General features: G+C 41.2%; 1 protein-coding gene across 2 annotated transcripts; it reads right to left on the minus strand.

Annotated features, from left to right (window-relative positions):
* Positions 1 to 492: 492 nt before the first annotated feature.
* LOC126383624 (E3 ubiquitin-protein ligase RNF19A-like) lies at positions 493 to 27,643 on the minus strand. Of its 2 annotated transcripts, none has more exons than XM_050034190.1 (10): positions 27,485 to 27,643; positions 13,161 to 14,031; positions 7,710 to 7,918; positions 7,416 to 7,560; positions 6,926 to 7,088; positions 6,568 to 6,682; positions 6,148 to 6,306; positions 4,856 to 5,075; positions 4,581 to 4,724; positions 493 to 3,889 (listed from the first exon to the last, which is right to left on the minus strand). In XM_050034190.1, exons 2-10 carry the CDS (start codon positions 13,766 to 13,768, stop codon positions 3,073 to 3,075), a joined length of 2,580 nt encoding a protein of 859 aa, XP_049890147.1. In that variant the 5' UTR covers positions 13,769 to 14,031; positions 27,485 to 27,643; the 3' UTR covers positions 493 to 3,072. The 2 variants fall into 2 exon arrangements, with proteins under 2 accessions (XP_049890147.1, XP_049890148.1); XM_050034191.1 differs by having other exon boundaries at positions 13,161 to 14,027; positions 27,485 to 27,637.
* Between the last annotated feature and the right edge of the window lie 344 nt (positions 27,644 to 27,987).

Raw genomic sequence — 27,987 nt, forward strand, 5'->3', positions numbered from 1 at the left:
TAGTAGTTTTAATGTTTTGGCTGATTGGTGTTTATCAAAACATCTGTTTACAAACTCTCACACAACTCATACAGTATTGCCAAGTCTCATTTATCCAGCCGTATGCGTAGTACTTCACAAACAGACAGCACTTTCCAACAGTGTGAAACTTATCTACACTTCCTTCAAAGCCAGACTCCATTGACAAAAACAGTAATTTAGCCTCGCTAAACACAGGAGCTGCTGGTCTACCACTGCCTCGATTTAGTTGGTTGTGTTGTTGTCTGACTTTGGTGTATCCGAATGATCCTTTTAAAACACCAAAGTCACACGATAACCCAAACAAATTAACTGATAGAGGCAGTGGTAGAGCAGCAGCTCCTGTGTTGAGTGAGGCAAAACTGCTGTTTTTGTCAAAGAAGTCTGGCTTTGAAGAGAGCGTGGATAAGTTTCACTTTCAGTTCGGTTCCCCGTCAGAAAAACGTTTCTTTGTCAAAACATACAGACACAAAGCTTGATTGAGAATTTTATTGTTTAAAGATATGCATTTGCATGCACATTATAAAGCAAATAATTAGGGAATATATACTTTTTAAAATAGCATGAGCTTCTGTTGACCAAGTTAGAAAACAGACCTGGCACTCGTCTTCAAATAATAATATAAAACTCACAGGAATTTAACAGGCATTTTTAACAGAAGGAACATTAACGGGGTGGGAATATCTTGCAGCTGGAGGCCTTTGAGGTGCACCAAAGCTCTTTTAGTTGACATCACAGCTTCTCTGATGAACTATTTTCTCTCAGACAACTCCTGCTGAGCTCGGCTGGTCGACATCTGATACTCAAAATGCTGATTGCTTTGGATAAATGTTTTTATTGCCAACAGGAGCTGACTAACAACACAAGTGAACTGACTTTGGCTACTTTAGGGAAACATTTTCTAATTATTCCTTAAAAGGACACAAAAAACATTTTGGTCTTAAGATTTTAAGTACTGAGAGCTGTGGCCGGTTGGTGGGCTAAACAAGCTAGTGGGACAGTTAGCTTTAGCACAGAGGGGAAAGTGAGTATTTGATATCAAGTTTAGTGCATTTCAAGCATTTGACGAGGCAAATATAATTTGTTCTCTCGTGATTTTTATGTTTATCATTTGAAGACATACAGAATAAGGAAATAAGAAGAAAAAAAACACTATACAAAGGATTTTTCCCCAAAAAGGCACTGTGGGTCCAAAAAATATAAAATTATTTGCATTAATCATTTGCAAGAATTTAAGAAAAACAACTTGAAACACATTGTAGTTAAAATACACCCAAAGCTCTGAATCAAAAATTATATTTTGATTTGGATATTACTCAGGGAAAAACAAAAATCCTATTATAATTATACATTCACTACTGAATATTAAATCACTGACAGATGTGCTCAAATACATAGGAGGAGTTCCCATTGCACCGTCAACTATATCAGAGCTTTTCTTTTTTTATTTATTTTTTTTGCTATAAAGTTGATGTGTTCCTTTGACTGGACACATGTTGAGCACTCAAAAGCTTAATTATCTTATTGCTGATACATCGTTTGGTTGACTTTCCAGTTGTAGTGAATAATAACTAACACAAGCCCTGTAAAATTGTACGAAATGCTACAGTTTAACATTTTAAAATTGGGCTTTTCTCTGTTGCGTTTACAAGGAATAACTTAAAATTCCCTTCCTTTAATATACCTCTCGTAACTCTGTGATGCACTAGAGACTGCAGTGAAGACTTTGTTACATTTGCACAGGTGCAACCACATAAAAAACTATTATTTTACCAGTGCAGAACAGGCCTGTGATGACGGCAAAGGAGCAGTGTGTAGGATTTAGTAGAATCTAGTGGTGAGATTGTGACCAGCTGGAACTTCTCCCATGTGTGGTTTGTCTGTTCTGGGCTACTGTAGCTACACGAGGGTGCAACATGGCTGACTCTGTGGTTGAGGGCCCGCTCCATAGGTAGATATAAATGGCTTATTCTAAGGTAAAGAACATAAAATTATTATTTTCAGGTGATTATAAACTAATGGAAACACAAGTGTGAATATTATATACCATTTCTGCCAATATGCCCCCTAAATCCTACACACCAGACCTTTAAATCCACAATATTCAAAAAGGGCTACGTTTTGACTTGTCAACACAATTCCCACCTGATCATACTGAAAAGTGTGGACCCCAATACAGGGCTTCAACATTAAAACCAACTTTCCCAAAATGGAAAATAAAAAATAGGCAAAGACAAAGCACAAAAACAAACCAACAAAAAACAGGAGTCACATTTTAAACATAAGCGACAATAGTAATTTTTCTTAAAGGTGATTATGGAAAAATAGACTTTGCTACTGCACGGACTGGTCCCTCTTAGGTTCGACAATCCTTTAGCTGTGGTGTTTCTCATGCTGTTTGAAGAAGTCACAGGATGAAGTGGTGGCACAGTGGTGGACCACAGTGATGATCCCTGATTCATGCAAACCAGATATTTGCAGATGTCACGAGGGAGGATAGGTTCAGGCTTTAAAATAGCAGCTCGACTCACTATTTAAAGGATTATCAGATGTCTTCTTTGATCCTATCCGGCGTCATCACCTCTGCTTTGTGTAAGCATCAGGAAAATAGGTAAGATCTGCCTCAAGCTCGGATTCAGAACATCATTCAGGGGTCAGACTCCGCAGATCACCCCGATAACTTACTTTACGACCTGCCCACAGACATTCAACTCCACCTACTATTGGCCTTGCTGCTCCAGCTGACTTCAACAACAGGCTGAAACTTCTGGCTCACACGCATCTTGTTTGTTCCGTCGCTGAAGAACAGAACCCACTTATCTGCTCTGACTTTACTCGTTATACTCCCAACTCTCTCTCTCACTTAGACCTCGATCCTCTCTGTAACTGTATACATCGACATTCACATAATACTCCTGCCTCCACAGCAGATAAAAATATAATTAGATTTAAACTTAGAGCCATAAACTTGACTACCAGCTTCCCAAGATGTTTCACTTTAGAGTGAAATCAGGTGATAAGGCTAACTGAGCTAGCAACAGAAGAACAGTTCCTCTAAATATCTGTTTGTATACAGCGGTTCCTTGTTGGGCTTACAGGCTGTGCGGCAGTGTTTTTGATGCTCTCTTTCATTTTCCCGTCTGTCTCTGGTTCTGTGTCTGCGATGTCGCCTCCACTCTCCTCACTGATGTATAGAAAGGTCCCGCTGCTTCCCTCTTTTGGTGAAGCAGGTGGAGATGACGATAGCAGGCGGTGGTGGGTGAAGGCTGTGTGGCTACTCTGAGGTGGATAATGCTCCAGGCGGTCGTTCTCCACCTCGGGCATGGGCGTGATGGTGACGTCGTTGAAGGTGGTGGCGGGATGGTGAGGGTGGGGGTCTCCTGGGGCAGAGCAGGGCGGCTGAGCTGGTCTTGAGGTTTCAGGGTCCGAACAGCTGAGCTCTGATGAGAAGTGGCTACAGTGCGAGTCAGCGACTGAGGGCAGGCTGCCGCTCAGAGATGGTGAATCAAACTCAGAGGAGTTGGTGCTGCGCTGCTCCAGGAGCTGAGCATCCATATCTCCGCGTGTCTCGTTTATTTTTGTGTCTCCTTTGCTGCTGCTGCTGCTGCTGGCTCTTTTCCAAAGCTTGCCTCTGCTCTTTTTGCCCCCTGAGGTGGAGGGTTCCTTTGACCAGGGTGACGACGGGCAGCAGTGGTTGTCGTGCTGCACGCAGCAGCAGGTGGAGGGGCATGCGCATGTGCCACCGCTGGCACCTTTAAGGCCAGCAGTGCTGCTGCTACAGCTGGCTTCATCCAGGCTGCTGCTGGCGCTGCCGTGCCTCACCTTCTCCTGTTTGGACTCCACGTCTGCCTGAACTTCCAGACTATTGTCTCTGCAAAATAAGAAAACTAAAGATTAATACACACTTGCATATTTATTAAGATCAACAGTTTTTGTGTGCTTCGAGCTGAGGTTGTCACGATAAAAACAAAACTTCACTACCATGCTATTGACAAGCCAACCGCAGGGGATGGCGAGCAACTACCACAACACTTGTGTTCATGTTCAAAATAAAATATTCAACTTCAGGTGAAACAGTGCAGCCGCTTGTCAATGTCTTTTTTTGCCCAGCCGTCCAAAAATAATGAAGGAGGAGCGGGACAATTACCAAAAAGACCAACCGTCTCATCGCTGAACAACAACAATAGAGGAGAAATTAATACAGGACCCACAGAGCGACAGGTCCGTCCTCTCTCCCTATGTGCTTCAGCCTTCGCTTCATCCAGAGCTGGTGCTCTATCTTGCGCTGACATTTGTACTTGTGTGGATATTCTGTATATAAGCGACCAGTTGAGCCTCTCGTAATTACCGCAGGGGAATTTCCCCCACTACTTCCAGCATCACTACTAAAGCAGAAAGCCTGCAGTTCAGTAAATACTGATAAAAACACACAATGACATTCCTTCATACAACTTGACCACAGGGCGTCTGGCAAGACATGCTAGATAAACTAGGGCAGGGATTTCTTTTTAAATAGGTCATAAATGTGTTGACGCAACAAGTAGGTTGCTTCGACTACTGACCTTTCCAGAGGCATGTAGGCATTGAGGATGGACCCCGCCATGGCTTTTGTGCTTGCGTTGTCACTGATCGTCCCGAGACTGACAGTGGCCGACTCCCCGCTCAGACTGCAGCGCTCCTTCTGGACATCAGCCTGCACTTCCATTCTGAAAATAACATAGACATAAAATATAAAAAATGTAATTCATGATGAGTCACTGCATGTTTGCTTCACAAAGTACAGGAGAACACAATGGCAGAAACTAGGAAATCCATCCATTGAACCTTAACGAATTACCTGTTATAGCAGCTGCCAGAGAGGCTGCCCGTGATGCTGGTCCCGGCGAGGGCCGTGGTGCTGGCGTTGTCGCTCATGTTGTCCCGCTGAGCGGAGCTCATGCCGCAGCGCTCCATGTGACTCCCACTGACACTCAGGCTCAGGCCTGTCAGGCCACCGACACTCGCTCCGTCTCCGAGGCTGGGATTGTTGAGGCGAGTCTCAGCCACCGAGGTCGTGTCTGAGGAGAACGAGGGAAACAAGAGTTGTCATTTTGTTAATTAAGAGAAGGCAAAGAAGAGTCGTAATTTATGTGCAGCAAATAATTATTTGGCTTGAGGAAACCTAAACAGAAAGACATAGATTAAAACGAGACGGAGGGAAATACAGACTGAGCCATAAAGAAGAATTGGGGCAGGGGACCCCAGACAACAACACTGAAGTCAGGCCACAAAGTTCATTCTTCTGATGTTATATCAATGACTTTATTGACTTTTATCGGCTTTAAATTTACCCCGAATCAACCGAGTGATGAATTTGTAGGTGTGAATAAGTGTCATCGTGTCTCACACCTTTATGTTCCTGGAAAGGTCAAAGTCCCTGCTGTCATTTGGATTCATAATCATCATTCACAGTGTTGACACAGGCTGTGAGAAATACAATCTGTCTCCCTAAACGCCTCCTGGGAAAGTAAGACAGGCTCAACCTCGCACAGGCGTCAGTTTGACAGTGACAAACACACGATGACAGGACAAACCCCCAATACTGAGCCAGTCACTTCACACCATCACACACATCAAACAACTATCAACTGTTTTGGCGATTCACCGGCTATGAATAATCCATATGTATACACAAAGGCACTGACAGGTGTAGGTGTGCTTCTGCAAGCCAAACAGAGTGGCATTAACACAAATGTGCCAGCACACACAGCTGCCAACACTGTTATGGTTTTTAAAATGCTGCTGGTATGAAATATTCAGGTGTTGTGCTAAATCAAAATGACTGTACCAATAACAATGACACATAAGTCGGTCTGCAGGGACTGTAGGACAGGAGAGTAAGCATTTATTATATACTGAATAAGCCAATTTCAGTCATTAGAATACCTTACTTGTGTATAAATTTACAATTAAATGGAGTGATAAAAGGTCTGTGTTGTGTTTCAGATGGCAAAACAAATTCCTGCATGGTGACAATAAGTTAAGCTGAAGTTAACATTGAAGTTGTTTATTTGCCTTTTTTTGTATATTCTGCATATTCCTGGGAACACATCGGAAATGAGCGGCATTACTTTTGTTAGAGATGCTCACCTGTGGCTGCTGCCCCGCTACCTATGTTGTCATTTTCGTCGTCAAACTCGATTCGCACCCCTTTGCCATTGCCAGCAGACACTCCACAACCGCCGCTCCGGCACAGTGAGATCGGGACAACTCCGTAAACGTAAGCCAGCATGATCGGGACGCCGATGCCTACAAGACATAAAGTAAACACACACTTTAACTATGGAAGTTTCATCAGGGTTCAAAGGTAAACTGTAAATAAAAATCCAGCATATCCACCTTTTTAGACAATTCAAAGCAGAAAGACGAGAGGAATGTTTTGGGACAATTTCCAAACTCTGTGACCCACCAAAGACACCCTTTTAAATAATTTAAACGTTGTCGAGAAACAGATGGCGAAGGAGAGAAAGTTAAGAGGGAAAAGAGAGGCGCTGAGCACTTCTTTCTTACCAACAGTGACGGCTGCAACCACAGGCGACACGATCACTGAGAGTGTCACACCACCAGCTATCACCAAGTTTCTCTTGTGTTTAGAGATGTCCTTGCCCTCATAGCGGTTATGGATCTGAGGAGGAAAATCATTGTTCATTACCTTTAAATTTATATCACAGTGTTGGCAACTGTGACTGAAAATCACCTCTCAAAACTGACAAATGTCCTGTTAACAAACTGGTACATACAGTGCAATGTATTTAGATTATACATGTGTATTAAATGTGACACTGTAGTTCTGTGCTTTCCTTTGATCCGAATAAACAGTTTGCTGTTGTTTCATTTCCCTCCTCAACTGTCTGGTGTTACCTCTCACCTTTCTACCCACATAGACCGGGATGCCAATGATCATTGCAGGGATAGCGATGCCGGCTATGAGGGCGATACCCACGGGTGCGCCCACCAACGTGCCGAGCTGCCAGAGGATCTTCTTCTTTCTGCTCCAGGGCTTCTTCCCCCAGAAGGTGCAGCCTGACGGACTGAGAGGTTTGGAGGGAGAGAGAAATCGGATTGTCAGACAAACAGAAAGAAAGAAAGGAGATTTTTCTGGGTGTGTGTATCATGGTTAACATAACTATTTATACTAAAACATAAGTTATTAATACTGATCTAACAGTATTTAAAAATAAATCCTATTTAGTCATTGCTCAAGATGAATGCCCAAACTCAAACAAAACAGAAATTCAACACTGTTTCCAAAATGAAGGCAAAATGCCAAAAAATTATCGGTAAAACACCCATAAAATGCTGTAAGGAAACACAGCTGTAGTAATTAGAGCTACTGAGCCATTTTTTTTCTGTCTCACCTTAAATAGTGCAGGTCAGAGATCTCCTTCATGCAGAGCCAGCAGAACTCGCAGCCGCAGACAGCACAGGTCATGTGATTACAGCTTCCATCATTCATCTTAATGATGTAGGCAGCACAACGAGGGCATGGCTTGATGTCATCACCTAGTTGGTGTTAATTAAGGGAAAGCAAGAGGCGCATTTAGCACACAGTATTTCCGGTGAATATTTATAGTGCGTATTGTACTGTGGCCTGTATATTGTGGCTGACAAAGGTGACAGGTGTGTTGAAGGTACAGATCGTGTGTATTTACCTGCGGCTCCACTCTCTTGGCTGTAGCTGAGGGAGGAGGATCTGAAACTTCTCAACCGGAGGCTTTGGGCCCTTTGTTGCCGCGCGGTGTCACATGTCTGGTTGGGATGCCACAGCTGTTTGCAGTGGTAGCAGAACTCTGTCCCACAGCCCTCTCGCCCACAGGTGATCTTCGGGCAGCTCGCACAGCCAAACGCAATGACTGCGTAACTAAGAGAGGAAAAAAAATAAACAGCCAAAATGGTGGTTAGTATTTGCTGGTACGAGAGCATGGATGTAGTAGCTTTGCACAACACTAGGGGTCAGCACGGCTAAAATGACAAGTGTAGAGGAAGTGAAACCAAGGAGAAATTTCTAGTGTGTTTAAACTCAAAAATCCAATAAACTTTCACAGCACACACTGCTGCTATTTACGTCCTCAGGAATCCAACACCTTGAGAAGTGTTTGTTCCATAAACACAGGAAATTAGCTGACTTTCCATGATGACTTCACCAATGAGCTCTGTTACAGTAAATCAGTGCTGGCACAATCAGTTCTGCATGACTGCATATTTCCAGAGTGTCCCTCATCAATTCTAACAGTGAGAGCTGTTATTAAAAAGTACACGGCATGACTGAGGCAAAGTCCAAGTTTAGTTGTAAACATGCAAATCTTAAACAACTCGACAAACTGGCACTGTAATAAAATGCCGCGACACAATTACTGCCTCAAATAAATCGCTTTACTGTCTGTGAAAATAATAAAATGACAGGTAGGTACTGTTTCTTCTTGCTTGCTGCCACACGGGCCTACTTGTGTCCCCCTAGTCTGGTCTGGTATTTTCACTGTTGCTTTTTTTTCTACATAAATCAATTAATTGTTTGGTCTATAAAATGTCAGGATGAGTGAAAAATGTCCATCCTAGTTTCTCAAAGTCCAAGGTGAGGTCTTTAAATGTCTTGTTTTTCAGTCTAGATTCCAAATATATTCATTTTAAAGTGTTATGAAACAGAAATAAGCAGGGAATCTCCACATCTGAGAGGCTGAAAACAGCATTTTCCTGCATTTTTATACGTAAAATTACTTAAACTATAAATCAATTATCATAATAGTTGGCAATTATTTTTCCTTCAATCACCTAATTGATTAGTTTTCTAATCCTTGCAACTCTGATAGATAAAATGAGACATTAATAATCATTTTGTCGAAAGGAACACCTTAGATACGGTAGAGAGGAGTGCAGGGCAACCGGCCTATTAATACGTTAAGTGAATGTATTACAACCTCAGTTAAACCCTGAGATTGCCGCAGCCATAGCAGGGTTATCATGGGAACATGAGAACAGAAGATAAAGGAAAAACAAACACTCCAGCTGGCGTTTAAACTGGACTGGACTGGATGTCACTGTGCGCAAATTAAGCATGAAGGTCCAGCGTAAATGATGGAAATAAGAGTTTACAGCTTACAGGAAATCTTCAGCGGATCAAAATATTGTGAACAAATAGCCAGATATCTTCATTTATAGATGTAATTTAGTAAAGTAAGCCAAAGCTGCTTATTCAGCTATGAAAAAAATTGGGGGTTTAGCTTATATAGCTGCTCACCATGGTTGTTGGTTGATAAACAGCTGTTTGAGATAAGTATAAGTCCAATAGACATGCAATCGTCAGCTGATAGAAAGACGCAACAGTGACAACAGCTGTGAAGAAGGTGACAGTTATTTGGTCTCAATTTTGGTTTCCAATGATTATGAAAACAAGACAATTGAGATAAAATAATTACTGTGACACAATCGCAATGATGCTCTCAGTTTGTCTTGTGTTACAAATCCAGCGCACCTCTTTCCTTTACAGCGCTCTCCCTCAAAGCCCAAACTTACTCTCAAGTTGGCTGCGGCATGTTTGTTCACCTTCAGCCAAGATAACCGTCAATGAGTAATCATGTTAAATGATTTTAATATCAATATTGACTAAAATGGGGCGTCGGTGGCTTAGTGGTAGAGCAGGCGCCCCATGTACAAGGCTGTTGCCGCAGCGGCCTGGGTTCGACTCCAGCCTGTGGCCCTTTGCTGCATGTCACTCCCCCTCTCTCTCCCCCTTTCACACTTGTCTGTCCTATCCATTAAAGGCTAAAAATGCCCAAAAAAATATCTTTAAAAAAATATATATATATTGACTAAAATAACTGTGATTATGATTTTTGCCATACTCGAGCAGTACTAGTAATTGCAAAAAAAACAAACTTATTTACTCAAAGTCTACAGTGAGTAGACTTTGGGTCCACTTCCTGCTTTACAAACAGATATCAATCTGACAATGACTGGATGACTGAGAAATTCTTGAGAGTAGAGTTGGAATGATTAGTCAATTTACTGGCCACCAGTTTCACAATCAACTCATTGTTTAAGTTGGTTTTCAAACATCTTCTCTGCTTCTCTAATGTGAGAAATTTGTTTCTTTTGCTTGTCTTACATTATAATACATTGAATATCTTTGGATTTCAGACTTGTGGGCATCATACTGGGCACTGAAAATCATGATGAGCATATTTTTCTTTTACTGTTTTTGATGTTTCATAGAAAAAAGTTTCATAAACAAAAATTTGGAGATTAATTGAAGCCCCTTGCAGCCATTCTTGAGAGATAAACAAAAAAAGTGCTGAATCTGTTTCCCATGCACCAAGAGCCAAGAACCTTTAGGTCATCTGGAAAAAGTGATGCAATGGACAAGAAATAAAGAAACTTCAGGGCGATCAGCTTACAGTAGAGCAGGGAGATGAGGTTTATCACAAGCCTTACAGTTAAAAACTCCTACTAGTTTCACCCTCACAGGGTCTACATTTGGAGCAAAGGTCATAAAGAGATCAAAGTTCAATATGAGAGTAAGAGTGGACTTATTAAAAAAAAGCATACGATCACAGATACTGTAGAAGTTCCATGATATTTTTAATACTTTAATGTGGTTTCCAGTGCTATGTTGTGTAGATAACAGAAACAGATGTGCTGCTAACTGATGTCATAGCATCGTTTTGCAGTGTTTTTTCAATGTTTCACTAGAAATCAGCACAGTTGATTCACGGCTAATGCGTGTGGGCACCATATACCAACAGAGCATTCAGTCTAGACAGCTCCCAGACAGTCTGCGCTAACACCTCAGTGAGGCAAACTCATGGCAAATGCTGTATAAGTTGTAAACTAGATGGGAGACCTTCCAAATGGACCTTATTGTATGTACATGTGCAATGATGACACCACTGTTAAGTCAAGACTCGTTTCATGTCAAATGTTTGTTCAGAGGATTCTTACATTTGACAAACCTCACTGCTGAGCTGACAAACGCAGCCCAATAATCTGTGAGAGTAATTATACAACAATTAAGAATGACGGCATCAACGAGTGGAGAGTGTGACAGTGAGCCAGAGCTGAACTGATTGGATGACAAGAGCGAGAGGAGCTGAAACAACCTCATGAAAGAGCCATTATTCTAATAGACAGGGTCAGCAGTGTTGATGCAACAAAGCCGAGAGACAGACAGACAGACGGACAGAGAGAGACAGAGAGGGAGAGGGTTGAAGGGTAAACCCATTACTGAACTCAGCAATCACTCAAACTGAAGTGATGGTTAGTAACTGCTTCGAAACTCTATAAGTTTTCTATAAAACACTGCAGCCAGCATCTGCGTCATTAGAAAACAAGACTGGTGCAAATGCAGATGAGCAGTTCTTTTTAATTACACGGTGTGCATGCTGGTTGTCATGGCCTACAGGTGCAGTAAACACCAGGTAAAGCTGAGGGTGACCTAGTGAGCACACGGAGCGTAATGTTCGCTGATGTTCAGGCCCCTGTGAGCAAAGTGCTGAATCCCCACCGGCTCCAAACATACAAGACCCTGACCTGACCCTCACCTACACTGTCACCTCCTCGGGAACGAGGGGAACCAGAACAACAGTCTGAAACAGTCTGCTAAAGTTTAAGTAAACAGTGTGCATTCAGCAACGTCATACAGCCTGATAACTAAATTCTGGAATTTGAACCCCTGACTGCACGGCAAAAGTCTCCCGAATTAACCATTCATCCACCACATCTGTCCATCATGGATTTTGGCACTCTTTGTACTATGTCACCTGACTTTCTGGCATCTATTTATGACTTTTTTTTTTACTTATTCAAGTAATATTACAACTTTTTCTATTCATTACAACTTTATACTTGAAATTATGACTTTATTCTGAAAATCTCAATTTTGTTCTTTCTCAGTTTGGCCCTAATACTTCGTCGTACAAATTCAATGCCTGGAAGTTTGTGTTTTTTTTCTTTTCACTTTGGTTATTCAAACTTTTTTCTTTGTTATTTTCTTCATCGTTTCATTTTGTCTGGTCCTGCAGTCTCATTATTTTAGCAAAATTTATTGTTTAGTCTGTGTTACTGCAAAGCACTTTTTAGACTTTGTAAAGAAAGTCCTTTACTAAAAACAAAATATGAAGGTATGATGATAATTATTATTTTTAACATGTAAATCACTACCAGCTTTAATCATATCTGACTATCTGACTTGAAAAACGAAGATTTCGTGGCACCCACTAGCTCATTTGGTAGAGCAGGCGTCATCCCTGTTCACTCTCCCCCGTCACGCCATATCTGTCCAAATAAAGGCAAAAAAAGCCCCAAAAAATAGTTTAAATAGTTTTACAGCACTATAGCATTAATAATTTCTATTTATATTTAGTTGTATTATTTATTCAAATGGGTCTGAGTTGTTTTTCACTGTTTACTATGCTCCTATATTCAGGGATGCATATATTTAAGTCCCTCTGCAGTGCATGACCATTATATGGTTAGAAAACTATCAGCTACAGCCTGATAACAATAGGCATCATCATCACTTGCTACTCATGTCATGTTTTTAGCTGACTCATTAGGCTGACAGAATAAACAGGTCTATTACTGCTACGAGTTATTTATAACTCGGGCATCGATGCAGAAGCTGGGGTGAACTTCAAAAGGCCAGACTGCAGCCTTGAAGTTTCTTTAATGTAGCTGCTTGCTATGTTTATTTTGGGACTCGTATATTTGTTCTATCAGGAGTAAGAGACATCAAGCGTCACAGGTAAACCAAAATAGAGGTTTTAAAATATTAATATCAGTTGCAGCCTGCGTGGAAATAATCCCAGATGCCTGAAATTAGTATGGTAACTGGCCTTGTTGCTACAAATGTTATGTGGACATCACTCAATATGAAACAAATTTGTTCCTACCCTTGAGTTACACCTGACTGTAAAATCTTTGTTGTTTGTTTAAAAAACTTAAACCCTTTTAAAACCATCATTTCACCCTCTCTAACCTGAGGACTTAAAACAAATCAAATAAGATCTCAGTTTCATTCAGCTGGTGAGTCATGTATTATGTAAAGAGCAGCTTGACCTAATGTGTTCTTCACTGAGTATTCTTTATAATCCCTGAGCTCTTGTTCTTACCCACAGTCGGGGGCCGGGCACCAGCGGCAGTCAGGTTCAGCCACAAGCCACCTCCTCAGCATGAACTCCTCGTACTTCTCCATGAGAGCTCGATCCCCCAGGATCATCTGGATGTCGTGGGGATTGAAGCGCTCCGAGCACTCGGGGCAGCAGATGTTGACACGAGACTCTGAGATCTCGATGCGCAGGTACTGTCGCAGGCAGTCTGCACAGGAGCGGTGGTGACAGGTCATGATGTCCGGGAAGCGCTCACGTGCATGGCGCAGTAGACACAGAGGGCACTCCAGCAGCTCTGATGACGAACCTGACGCTGATGAAGTCGATGCTACGCCCAGTGCAGACTGGGCAGAAGTTTTATCGTGCACAGTCTCTGCCTGCACGCTTTCTGTGCTGACAATGCCATCCACTCCGGCCCCAGCCTGCAGAGGCCTCGACTTGCGCTTAGGATCGCGGTCAGGCCGGCGGCGGCGACTAAAGAGTGAGTGGATGGACAGGCGGCGCTTTTTGGGCGGCTTTCTAACTGAAGGGAGGCTGACAGAGGAGGCGGCAGAGTGAAGGTCTCGCTCTGAGCCTGTGCTGCCATGATGCTGCTGGGGCAGGCTGCTCATCACGCCAGACGGGGCGCCGCTGGTAACAGGACCAGAAATCACCACATCAGGAGAGGAGATGAAGGACTATGAGGGGGACAAGGATGGAGAGAGACACTGAAGTTTAAGGGACAGGATTGTCAGGGGAGGGGGCAGCGTTGCTGTTAGCTAGGACATCGTAGCTGGAGGCTGGTACAGAAGGTCTGGAGGTCTGTGGTGTCCTGTGCCTCGGTTTAAACCACAGTAATGAGACGAAGATGTTCAGATGTAGAGCACCAACCTGCCTGAGACAGAAAAAAAAAAGAAAATCAGGTACAGAGCCAAAGCTGAATACATTAACTTTTAATGTTCTGCAGCAAAAACAGAAACATTTGGATGATTCAGGATGCACAACAACCAATCAACCGGAGGCACCACATCTAATCTGACAAAATCTAAAACAAGACAGCTATCACTGAGGCGTTTCACTGGCTTGTGCGTTGAGGAACGACCATCCCTTTGACAATTAACAGTTTTCTGGCAGGCTTCAGGCATTTTTTTTCAGGCGCATCTTCTGTGTATGTGTATTTGTGTGTGTGAGACTGCTTACATAAATTGACTGCAGGCTTTCCCTGGAGAGTGTGTATTAGTCATGAGTAGGCAAAACAAAAATCCGGTGTTTTTTTTCCATCGCAGATCTCAGATGAGGCCACAGCTGTGTCAGTGTGCCTCTAGAGAAGCCACACCTTGCCTCAAGTGCTTCCATATGCTCATTTTTTACACAACTAACTCATCATGTCTAAGAGCTGTGTTCAAGTACTCTTGTAGTGGTTGTGAAGGATGTTAGAAGGTGATGCTACACAGAACCAAACAAGTATAAGTAGTTCAAGAACTTTCAAGTAAGGAGAAACACTAAAAACCCAACCCAGTTTGTGGGTGTGGTGCAAACTAACAGATCCCAACCCAACTAATGAATTCACATGTTTTGGATAAGGATAGACTGATACATCGGCCGGCCGATATATCGGGCCGATATTTGAGTTTTTTACTTGTATCGGCATCGGCCGATATGCGCGTGGGTTCGTGGATTTATTTTTCCCTGGCATGATTTACAGACAGGCATCCATGGGCAGCTCTGTGTTGCCGGAAGACCCTGCAGCGCACTTGCAGCGAATCCTACTGTGTACAGTAGTAGTTGTTTTATTTATGCTTCAGCTTAAATATTTGTTTATTTTATAAAGACATTACTGGAAGATTTAAGAGCACTGAACTCTTTTTTTTATTTGAATGTATAATAATAATAATAATATTCTACCTGTTCTACCTCAACTTTCCATCTTGTTTTAGTATTTTTTACTGTTCAATAAATGTTTCTTATTTTAAACTTGAGACCTGTAATATTTGTTATCATTGTGTCATTTTTTTTATGTAAATTGAGGGAGCAAAAGCAGTATCGGCCCCAAATATCGGCTCAAGAAAATCGTCAGTCCATAATCGGTCATCAGCTAAGGGTGATGGAAAAAAATCGGTATCGGCATTGGCCCTAAAAAATCCATATCGGTCTATCCCTAGTTTTGGATAAACATCCTCGCCTTGGACTGATTCCTAAAGAGACAAACTAATGGCAGGAGGAGAATAAAATAAGCGCTAAGGTCTCAGGATTTAGCAGCACTAAAAAAAAATGGTGGATAAATGACAGCTTGAACTGGTCAGAGACTCAGTTGGGAAATAAGAGATTTGAATGCTAAACCCTACGAGATAAAATCTGTAGATTTTTCAAGGTGACTTAATTTTCTTTTTTTTTGCAGACCAGTCCAAGATCAGCTTTAGACACAATAACCAAGGCTGAATCAGGTTATAATACGGCTTTAAACGTACAAAATGTAATTTCCTGCTGCTCGCGGTTTCTCAATCAAAACAATAACATAAGACGAAGCAATGCTGTAACTGACTGCCATTGCAGACATTTTCTCTTGGTTAGGATTTTCCTTCAGTTTTCATCATTGAGGAGGTTTTTACCAGGAGACGAAATTTCTACAGAGGTCTCTTCCTCTCCAAAACAAATGGACCAGGTGATTTAAACTGCCGAAAACATCAAATAAAGCCATTTTAATGTTAAAAATCAGCATTTCTTTTATCAAAATATGCAACATTGGTGTAGTCATTTTTAGACTGTTTAATATAGAAAAGTTACATATTATATCTTTAAATAATGTGGTGTGTTCCCAGCTGAAGTGTAGAAACAGTATTTCTATTTATGTCCTTTAAATGTGTCCAATTCATCTCTCATTTGGAAAACAACAAAACACGGCACCGCAGACAAACATAAGCAAGAGGTGCTGCAGCTGAGGGCTATGTGATGCTATTAAAAAAACACTTGCATGTCCTTGGAGTTTATAGTTTGACCATGAGACACACAAACAATTTACTATGTGGGTTTATTATTTCATTTCAGCACAATGTTACCGCTTTTCCAACAGACACATTTTGTGCCCTGGTCAAGAGAGTGTTCCCATCCTTAGTTTAGCTTTTAGCTAAGTTTAAGCCACAGGAATTTGAACTAGGGCTGATCCCCGAATCAGGACTTTGAGAGTCAACTCTAAGTTGGACCGACAAACCGACAAATATAATATACTGTTCACTTCCCTGTCTTGTGTGGTACCATGAGGCTTTGCTTTCTCTGGTCCTGGTAGGTCCTCAAAACTAAAGCTGCAGATTCATCGTTCAAAGTCCGTAAGCATAATACCAAATGGGTAAAAAGGAGAACAAAGGATTTTTTTCCTCCCCTTCTGTATGCTCCAAACTTGTGTTTGTGTGTGTGTGTGTGTGTGTGTGTGTGTGTGTGTGTGTGTGTGTGTGTGTGTGTTTGTCATTAGGGACTAATTTCAGGAAAATTCCAGTGGGAGCCAAAAGGTGACTAATTAACAGGCCTGTTGCAAATCTCAACTGAGACAGCAATCCTGCAAAGCACAAACGTGCTCATACCCTACAAACCTTCGTCTGACTGGCTGCGGTTTTTCTCCCCTCATGATGACATGTAGGCGGCAGTTAAGTTTTACTATGGCTACTTTAGTGTTGGAAGACTTTTAAAAAGCAGTCTTTTAGCTGCAGAATGGAAGCCAGATTCAGGCAGCACGTTTCTAGAGTGCACGTTTAGACCCTCCTTCTTCCATTTCAACCAAATACTAAAAGCTGAATTAATTCTGCATTAACAACAACACTGAGATGCACGTTAGTAGGTGTAAATGAAATCAACACAAACTGACTCAGGCTACATTTTATAAGTGTTCCTCCAATGTATATTGTGCAGTGTAAACAAAACTCAAAGCTCCTTAACAGTCGATCTGTGCTTAACAACTTGGACAAGGTTTCAAAGCTGAGGTACCACACTTCAGTCCTTTTCACCAACACAAAATGGTATGAATCCTATCCTTCCTTAGAATTTAAGTATCAACATTATGAATAAAGCTCCGAAGGTTTGATTTATTCTGTACCACCTCAGGAAAATATAAAGTGAAAAGCAGAATCTCATTACAAGTGGTCTATCAGTGTGTCTCAGAGGCTTTTTCAAGCTTAAGTAAACTGAAATCCATCTCAACTGGCTCTAGTCTTGACATGTCTGAGACACAAAGTAAATAAGGCTTACATCCTGCTGGGAAGATCTCATTGTCTCCTACCCCAACTTTCTGATCACCTCTGCTACATAAAAGCTAACTACAATTTGTTAGCAATGAAATATACCGGCACACAGATGTAAATGAGATTGAAGATGTATGAAGTTATCTCACTGACAACACTTAGGTCCATATATACAGGTAAGCACACTGGGCAAAGGGAAAACAATCAACCCCTCAAGCCTTAAGATGAGCTCCATGGAAAGACCTACATTTTGCAATATTTATGCAACAAAAACACGTGTAGAAAAAGAGACAGATTGAACAAAATTCAGCAGAGAACAGGTCACTGACCCAGGTCAACTAATGAATCATTAATCAATGACGCACTACATTATGGACCTAGCTGCAGAGGTAGGCTATACAGAGGACAACTGTGGGTTTGGGCTTCTTTTACCACAGTGTTTGTTCTGTTATGCATGTTTTTTAAAGACATTTCTCTTGACATACTAAATCCTTTCATATTAAATTGCCAATTGCCACAACCTTTTCACTATCTGGCAACCAATCATGTATGAACCACCAAGTTGCTGAAGTGTTTGCATTCAGTCTGCTCCACACAATCATTGATCAGGATACAACAATTAGCATGAATGCGCTATAAATATAGGCAGTGTAAACATATAGTCCTTTATCTCATTTGAGGTCACATTCAGAGTACTGACACTTTGACTGCTGTGATATAAAAGGTGATAACAGTTCGTTAGTACTTGGAAACAACACTTCAAGTAGTAGAGCCGCTCTTGATTTATGGCCGCAGTTTGAATGGCAGGTGGGACAAGCTCGGAAGATAACTTCCCAAGGCCCGGACACACCAAACCGACATTAAAATAACTAATGGCGACAAGGGCCAACTGTTGTGTTGCCTCACGTTGCTTGTGTCTTGGCCAAAAAGTTACACTTGAACACTGCAAAGATGACAGGCAATGGCCATCTGGCATGTATGTTCTGCACCTGAGTGAGAGGAAATAACTCTCCAGGCCAGCAGGCAGCTGTAGTCTGTATTCAACATTCAAAAAGGGAAACCAGAAGACCAACAGGACAGATTCAAGGTGCTAGTTAGCCAGTTAGCACATTAACAACACAAGCTGGTGTTGAAAGAACAAATGATATTTACCATTTGCTAACACTTACAAACCATTTCTGCTTAAGAGGGTAATGGCTAAAAAAAATAGTTTTACCTCATAACAAATGTTTCAATCTCGCGCCCTCTTGACCTTAGTCTTTTGTTTGTTTTCCACGCGGGCTTAGATCAAATATCGTTCGTAAAAGCTCAGGATCAATTGTTGTCATCTGCTGAGATGAGCCTTACAGATCCTGACGGTATCTCATCTTCCAATTCAGTTAAATTTAGTTCTCGATGAGTTAAAACAAAATCCTCACTCATTCATTATAAGATCGTTGCTGTGTGAAACAGTGGGTCTGCTCACTTTCTCAGAAGGTTATGGTATTATTTCAGATAAGTAAACTAAGTGTCGCTGAGGTATTTAAAAGGCAATACACATGCAATTCTAGTATCACTAAAAATAGGATCTGCTGAGGAAAAAAGAAACAAACACGAGGTAAAAAAGACGAGATGTTACAAAGCTGCCTCATTTAGCTGCAAAATATAAGTACATTTAATGCAAAGTTAGCCTAAATGTTTAACTGTAAACTAAAGATAAATAAGGTTTTAAAAAGTCTAAACCATAATTACATGTCATTAAGCCATTAGCACTGCAGCCAAGTTGTAAAGAATAATGTGTTTTAATTGCTCGTTCTGAAAGTTTAAGAGCGACATTTAAAACCCAGAGCCTGTATATGACATCTGAAATCTAAGCAACACAAAAACACCAGAGGGTAAAGCGACGTGAGATGATGTGAGTTGACGTGAGACGACACATCAGACAGTTCCTTGGTTCCTTGAGGCGTGTCACGACTCTAAGTGGATCTCCCTCGGAAAATAAAGACATGACGATGATGCCACTGACTCAAAGATGGACTGTGCTGAGTAGGAGACCTGGCACAATACTGTCGCCTGTAAAAACTTCTCATGAAATAGGAGCTTCACATTATCCGGTAACATCTGTAAACTTGCAAACTCAAATACTCAGTTCAGTCAAGCAGAATGATCTTTTAACAGCAGCTACTGAAAACTCTTAGCGGGAAATTTCCAGAGCCATCCTCAAGTATCTGAAGGTACAACAAATGCACAGAAAAGTCTGGTCTGCACTTGCTGAAAGGCTCAATAGCTGGCGCTCTATTATCGAACATTGGGACAATCGAGCTGTTTCACTGAGGCGTCTGCAATTGGCCTTGGGTTGGGATGTATTTTATACAAAAACAAAGATATGGGTAACAATTATAGTTATGCACAATAGATGCTTTCTGTTTAAAAACACTCTATTGTACTTCGGCCGCCATCCATTCAAGTGTACCTAAAAAGTTCTGCCAGGATGAACGGCTTCAAAGAGCATCATCCCTTTATTTCTAGCACTGTCTTGTGTGTGTAATACCTCATCGCTCCCATGGGGTCAAAGTACTTGTCCCAGCCTTCATTTAACAGCCACTGTAGCTACAGTGGAGGCTCTGCGTCAACATGGATCCTACGCCGTAGCCTGACATGCACCTCCCCAGAAATGTAACTACACGTCACAGCAACGCAGACCTCCTGTCGATTTTTGTAAGCTGAAACCATTTCCCTCAGTGGAAAGGAAGTTTTTATTTACTTTAATTTCACAGATAGGAAACAATAAATTGTGAACACAGTCAAGCCTCCACAAAAATAGCATTTTAAGCCTTGTGTGTGATTTATCCTGGCTTCATATGAGCAGAGGAAATCTCCGCTCGTTGCTAGGTTAATTTATACAATGTAAAATGCCATAGGTTGGCCCTAATAATGTTAGTATGTTGTATTTGTTTGGAAAACGTTTAGTATAAGACAGTTGTTTTGTCAGTGAACCTTGTGAGTTGTAATGAAGCCAAATTATGTGCCGTTACCTTTGTTAAATGTTGCTGTTGTCCCTGGTTTTATATGAGAAGAGGAAAAGTTCGCTAGCTGCTAGGCTAGTTTATACAATGTCAATTGCCATAGGCTTGTGCTAATAATATTAGCATGTGGTATTTGTGGGGAAAATGTGTCCAGATAAAGACAAGTGTTTGTCTGTGAATGCTGCGAGTTACAGTGAAGCTGATTTGTGTGCTTGTGTTTGAAATTGTCTCTATTAAGCCATGTTTAATGTGTGTTAAATGTGTGTTTTGATTCAACATAACTTTACAGCACTTCACAGAAACCCCCGCCGCTGACCAGTGTTATGAAGGTGTAACTGCAGAGTGACACAGACACACCACCGCACAAGTGTAAATGCTTACAACAGCGTAGGGTCAGCCGCACAAATGTAAATCCCATTTCTTTGCACAATTACGCAGCCAGGTAATGACTACAATGTAGAATATTGGCACTTTCTAACATGAAAAATCAATACAAGCTTCTAAACTAAAATCTTAAGGATCGGACATGTTCCAGCAAGAATCTGGGGAGAAATGAACAACATCAGCAACCACGTTTACATGTTTCCCTGATGTTAGCATGTAGCAACGTTCACATCAGCAGTGTACTCGCAGTCTGGGAATATCTAGATCGGAGAACAGCGGCTTTTTCTGCCATGAAAAACACAACTGGACATATTCCAGCGGAAATATGATTCAAAATTTGGGGGAAATTAGCAACAGTTGCAACCAAGATTACATGTGTCTCTGACATTAGCATGTAGCTTCATTTAGCAGGGCAGGCTACGTAGTGTAAACACTTTATTCAGCTCGATAGCAGAAAAAAACACTGGAAACAGAGTATTCAGAATGGTCCAAAGCTTGAGGTTTTTGCTCACAGGGATTACTTCCACAAGCATTTATCTCATTATTTGAAATGTTGGCCCTTTTTAATATAAACACCCCTTGCTGTGACATTTCAAATTACCGAAAAGCATTATAGGTTCCCTTTAACTTAATAGCTTCCACTGTGAGGCCTATCTGGTACTGGCTTAAGTGATGTCCTAACACTATAATTCCACATCGTTATAAAGCTTGATGAGGTATTGGGTCGACGAGCCAAGTCATGTGAGCAAGAGGAAATTTTAAAAAGACAGAGGGGCAATTTCAAGCAACCCACAAGTGAATGTGAAATTACACTCCCAAGGCATAATTAAACTGGAAAAGCCTGCCTCGGCACTGTACCGAGAGTGAGTGGGACTTTCCATGTGACTGCGGTCAGTGTGTGTGCATTTGTGTTTGTGCACGCACATGCATGTATTCAAGTTCTGTGGCTCAAGGGCAATCACATGCAAACCACTGCTCACACACTGGGATGGTGTCCCAGTTCCTGAGATGACCCAGGGCAGGAAGCCCACTGCGGCAGAATAAATGGTTTCAACCTTCCGTCAACTCTTGAAAGAAATCACTGTTTGCATCAGCTGACGCTACATTGTGATTACCATTGGAGAATGATTTAAACCTGCCGGTGTCTTCTGAAGTGACAGGTCAGCACAAGGTTACTGGAGTTTTTTTGGGAGTCACACTATAATTTGCGTGTCAAGATGGATGGGGAAGAAATAGAAACAAAATGTGTCACTTGGGGTTGCAGTGGTAATGGTTTTAACAAGTATGGCCCTCCAGACCACAAAGCAATAACATGTTGGCTCTCGCATCACAATAAACAAGATAAATCCAGGTTTCCAATGCCTGTAATTTTGCAAAGAGACAATTAGGTGCATAACCAAATTGCAATGGAGCATTTTATGTTACAGGTCTGTGACCACACACCATCATGGCAAACCCTGCTTCATAAATAGGTTTTGTATTTGTTTTTACAATATTAATAAGCAGACCATGACCCTCTCCAAAAGAAACATACTGTCCGGAATATTCCCATTAATAACGTTCCACAGCTCTTCTTCTATTTCCAAAGTAAACAGACGAGCAGTAAACATGAACATGACATGACATGAACATTTATCAGCACACATCAGTGAGATGTTTCATCCCTACCACAGATACTTGATGTCATTTCAATGTACAATGTTCTTTGGGTTAAAGCCAGAATTAATCACAACTGTTCACATGTAGTGTTGAGTCTACCGGGCTGAAACTTAACTTACGTAATCCAGTTTTACTGTGGAGCACGTAAAAAGGGGAAGCAACAATATATGAAAATGAGTTTGTCTTTTTGGATTACAGCCATGCTGATTGGACTTTGGGTCTTTTCTAATCCACCTCTCCTATTCTTTACAAAGCTGTAGCTGAGCTACCTCCAGTTTATCACATTCCTGACAATAGTTTCTGGAAGTGCACATCATCTGACACACCTCCACTCTGTACTCTCGATTTTAATTACTGTTTGACAATGTTGATTTAAAATGGTGTGTTATCGAGCTCGGTCATCAGGAGTGTATTAAAAATCCCTGCTGCGTTTCTCAATGCAGAAGTCTAAATTTAGGGATAGATGATGTAAGCTTCCAGGGATTTTGTGAGTTTAGTAGCCCATGCCTACCTTCAAAGAAATCCTGTATACAATGATCAGCTTTCAACACAGGGAGCGCAAGCCTCAAAGCGTTCATCTGCAAAGTGTTCATCACGTACGCTAATTTCCGGTGACATTCCAGCCGGAGTACAGACTTCCTGATCATGACAATACCATTCAGCTATTACTGCTTGAGGCAGAGGAACAGCCCAGAGAATGAATCATAAACGCTACAGCACAGCCACTTTTTACATGATTTGTTTATCTTCCACATTGATAGGAAATATTTCAGCTTTTCTAAAGCACAAGACATCCCTCTGAGGCAAATTCACACTGGAAAAAAAGTTACTGATAGACTGCCCAGCATTTATAAGGCAGGGCCCAACTTTCTGTCCGCTGGACATCAAAATAACCCTGTAGCTTAATGAATCTCTATTTAGCCTATTATCTGCCAGCCAAAGTATAATAATAATGCCTGATGTTCAACAGAGAGTGGGAACAGGAGGCACTGGAGTGAATGCCTCTGTGGCTGCGTTCGGCACTATTTACTAAACAGTCTGACTAACAGCCAACAGGGCAAGGTACTTTTCCACTGTATCTGATACACTTTATAATGAGGCAGTAAAACTGAAGATGCAACAGGGGATGCACTGATTGGGTAGGAAAATTCCCTTCAGTATAAAAATAGTCTATCACGCCAAAAAGCAATTTAAACACAAGGTTGTGTTATTTTGCCATTTCTCTGTTCAGCACCATGGAGACAGCAAATAAAGATGGCTTGTATTTGGCCCCGGCTACAGAAGGGGATATACCATTTGCCTATTGCATAGAGAGACATCTATGCTGTCCAGTGGGGCTCTGACAAGGGCAATAAAGGGAAAAAGCCACATCATGGATGTATTCTGTCTCAATGTTGCTACCCATTCAGTTCAGTCACAGCTTGATTTCTTAGCAAAGAGTTTCTTGTACTTGTGTATGCACTTCTGACTTCCAGGACCACAGTGGCAACCAGTGATGTACATACATCAGTGAGCAAAATCTTGGTCATATTTGTCAAAAATATTTTTAATTTTGGGAAGTTCAGGAAATTTGCTGTTAAAATGGCTCTCTGTGTCATGCAAGGGCACATGCAGACTTACCGACCTGATGCATGTTCCCACCAGTGGCTCCACACTATTCCTCTAACCTACACTTGCCAGTTATGCTCCAAGGGCCCATAGCTGCAGGTTCAGGGCCCTTTCCACCACTAGCGGCCTTTTTCCTGCCTTAGCTGGCATATTGCGGCATATCTTGGCACATTACCACTACCTGCAGGTGAAAGGAATAATGTCGAGCCATTGGTGGGAACCTGTGTCAGATCGCCCTTGTGCATGTGTCTGTGCATGTGGCAAACAAAGTGGGGGCCTGCTCAAAAAAACTGCTCAATAAGCACTACTAGAGGTCAAAAACTAATGAATGCTTTGGACCTCTGGTTCTGTCTGCCTGCTGCAAGCCTACCCATGTGAATTCCTGCAGGAACTCATGGGAAAATGCAAAACGTGAGGCGTATGTAGTGCCTTATTATGGTGAAGGGAATTTTCCCAAATGCCTATAGTTACAGGTTTTTTTGTTGTTGTTGTCACACTACCATCTGTGGCTAGAACCAAATGTTGGATTAAATTCAATTTCACATAGTGACAGAATGGGTGTTATTGTGTGAATCCACTCTGTCAACCCTTTACATCACACATCTTCACATACATACCATGACAGTCTCCTCACTGTCTGTCTTTTCTACTTAAATCTTTTCACCCAAAACAGCAGGAGAGGGAGGCAGATGGGTGGTGTGATGGATACAGCCATGGTCTATTTTGTGCTACAATGAAGACCAATAGCTACTCACACTGACCAGCAGTGCAGGGGCTTGGTGTTTAATCAAAGCCACAGAGGTACTGAACTGATTCCTTTAAATGTATTTAGCTAGCAAATTTGGAGAGGTGTGTGAGAAAGTAATGAATACAAAGCCCAGCTGTTCATATTTACTGATATAAATATAGACGTACTCTTCATACCTGGGAGACTTTATCTTTAAATTGATCTTGTCTGCGATCACATGGTCCTAAATCCTTTGGAATTACCCCTAGATTAACAGGAATCTCAAGATAACCACAGACTGATAGTACTTCTTCTTATTGGTCCCAAGTAATAAAACACACAAGTGAAACTAGGAAAGACAAAGCAGTCAGAAATTATGTTAACGTGCTTGCTATCTGTCCCTGGTGCACAATGTTTCCTGGCTCATTCACCAAGCCAAGGGAAAAGTCAAGACAAGTGTCCATGTTTGCAGATACGAAGCATTATTGCAAAAAAGCAAATGTTTGCCCTGGATTCACAGCCCATGAGTCTCATGTGTCTCTGTCGCAGGCTGCTGTCTGGCTGTCAGTCAGTGTCACATTCACACCAATGACTGAAGGGTGATGATCACTGGATTATACAAATACGGCTTAAAATGAAATGTTTTGGTTGGCTATGTACAAAGAATTCAAAAATGAATATCAAACAGCCTATCTGGCAAACACACAGATTGGGCAAAGGTATAAAATCAGGAATTTCTCCCATTTGAATACTGATTTTTTTTCTCTGAAAATAACAACAGGGCTAATCACATGGCAGATCTGTAAATACATATGTTAATGTAAAATATTTTACTTTATTTCAACATGAAGTATGATCCTAATGTTGTCCCCTCCACAACTGAGGTCAGTTGACCTAAAACTAGTTCAGACTCTAGTTAAGATTATTTGCTTTGTTTTACAAGTTAGGGGTGGGGTGACAGTTTAAGCCCTTGTGTCAAGAAGTGACAACAAAAACAAGAGCTTCTTTCATCACAGGTTTTACCTCAGGAAAAATGTGTATTATGTAAAATGAAAAACATGAGCTTAAAAATAGCCTTCCATGTTACGTGTGCATAAAGGTAAGACCAATACATTGCTTGACAATGTGCTGTCTGTCATGAAAATTCAAAATATGTCACTTGGCTTGGTGTTTAGAAATGCCACTGACAGGTAACTGAAGCATGGCATGAGATAAGTGTGAAGTAATATCACATCAACGAACACAGGGGTCCCATAATGTTACCAAGCGTAGTAGTATAAACTGTTTCATTCAGTGTACTTAGGCGAGTCTGAGACTAAGATTAAAGATGAACAGTAACAGGCCATTAGGAGAAAGCAAAGCACTATGACTCACGAACGGAAAGCTTCCAGTGAGGATGGCTTGGATTAATTTAGCGGGCATGCTATAAAAGTCACACACTGAATAAGGAAGGGCAGTTCCCAGTAATTGATATGTTATCTATTCAGTAAAACATTGTTGACTGTGCTATAAAAAGGGACAACAGAAAGAAAAACTGCAGGAGAACATTTCACACTCAGACATAACCTGAACCTAAATTTTACATGAAGATTACATACTATAAAATATAGGGGTGGGGGGGGGAATCAATACAGCACAGTATCACAATATTTTTGTGTGGCAAAATCGTATCGTCAAAAAATGCTAAGTATCAATTTTTTTTAATAATGTAAATTGTTAATAAGACAAATACAAATTAATCTTTAAGTAGCCCACTTTAATAATGTAATTAATTGTTTTTTCAGTCCACTAGATACATTTTGCTGCTACAAATAATTGGCTGAAGTGACTGAAAACTGTCTCTTATCAGATAAAACAGATGTTGACACCACTAGTAAATTTCCACCACTAGTAAAAGTATGAACCAAAAATAATTATATGTCTAAAACAGGACACCTAATGACACTGTCTACATTATTATAGGGTCATTTATCAGTGTCAATAACATATTAAACTTAAATAAGAATCTTAATTTTAAAATGTATTGTGCAGCCACTGAAAACAAACAAACCAGCCTGTGCTGTAACACTACACTAATCAGTCCAAATGGATTATAAGTTATGAAAGACACATAAATAAAGAGTAACGTTACACAAGCATCTGTATGGATAACAAGGTCTACTTCACGTGTGACCACGTATTTAAAGCCCTAAACTGAGAGTTCAGTCACGAAACGAGTACGATTTTGCACCCAAAAAAACTCATAAAATGGCTTTTTTCGCAAGTAATGTTGACATTAAAATAACTCACAAAAACACGAAGACGGCACCATATGTGTCATCTGACGCTCGGCACAGGAAGGACCAAATTCTGTTTACACTTTCCACCTGGGCTAAGTCGGCGTTAGCCTGCTAGCTAACGGAATCAGATTTGGCTAGCAGGGAAGCTAGTGCCTAACTTTAATCGCCCAAAGAGTTGCTGACTAGCTCAGCTACAGTGTTTGCCTCATCGCCGAACAGTTAAATCGACTGTAAGGTTTATCTAAGATAGCAACATTAACTTAAAAACTTTATCTGGGGTCAGCAGCAGAGGCTTAGTGCCGACCTAGAGTTTAACGAGATAATTTACAAGCTAACAAAGCTAAAAACTGCTAGCTGCTCGTCAGCCTCGAAGAGGAGGAAGTTGTGATCTGTGATATTAACTAACGTTAAACGTAAGCTAGATCTTGCTACAAAGATTAATCCCACACACACCTACCGTTAATTTTCCACCAGGTTTTCTTTTACTTGAAGACAGAAGTGTACACGGTTATCTCCATCTCTCAGAAAGCCGTGGAAGTTAAAAAATTGTCACAGCAAACTTCCCAGTACAACCGAGGTACATTCCCCGAGTGAGTCTGACTGTTGTTATCAAGTCAGTGAACGCAACACCTACAAACAATATCGACACTTCCGGTCGGAGTTTGTCCGCTTTTCACAATAAAAGACATACATCCGGTTTCAACGGCTAATTTAATACAGTCTTTTTTTCTTTTTTTTTACTTAAAGACTACTTTTCATAGGACGAGGTTTGTTTGTTTGTTTGTTTGTTTGAGTGAGTGACTGGAGGAAAATGTATGACCCTCCCTCGCCCACAAATAATCACATTTTTGAATATGCACACCAAAAGTAGGTACTGGGGCCACTAGTAAACGGCACAGGAGTGAAAATTCTCACCAAAACAAACTGTTTATTTCCTAAGCAAAATGCAAATCCACCTTA

This window comes from Epinephelus moara, chromosome 22 (assembly GCF_006386435.1).
Source record: "Epinephelus moara isolate mb chromosome 22, YSFRI_EMoa_1.0, whole genome shotgun sequence".
Lineage (NCBI taxonomy): Eukaryota > Metazoa > Chordata > Actinopteri > Perciformes > Serranidae > Epinephelus > Epinephelus moara.

Excerpts from the sequence above, each read along its gene's own strand:
- LOC126383624 (XM_050034190.1), bottom strand. The coding sequence starts at position 13,768 with ATGAGCAGCCTGCCCCAGCAGCATCATGGCAGCACAGGCTCAGAGCGA. Across the intron at positions 7,919-13,160 it reads TGCCCGGCCCCCGACTGTGG|TTACGCAGTCATTGCGTTTG; the intron begins GTAAGAACAAGA and ends TTCCTCTCTTAG. Across the intron at positions 6,307-6,567 it reads GGTTGCAGCCGTCACTGTTG|GCATCGGCGTCCCGATCATG; the intron begins GTAAGAAAGAAG and ends TATGTCTTGTAG.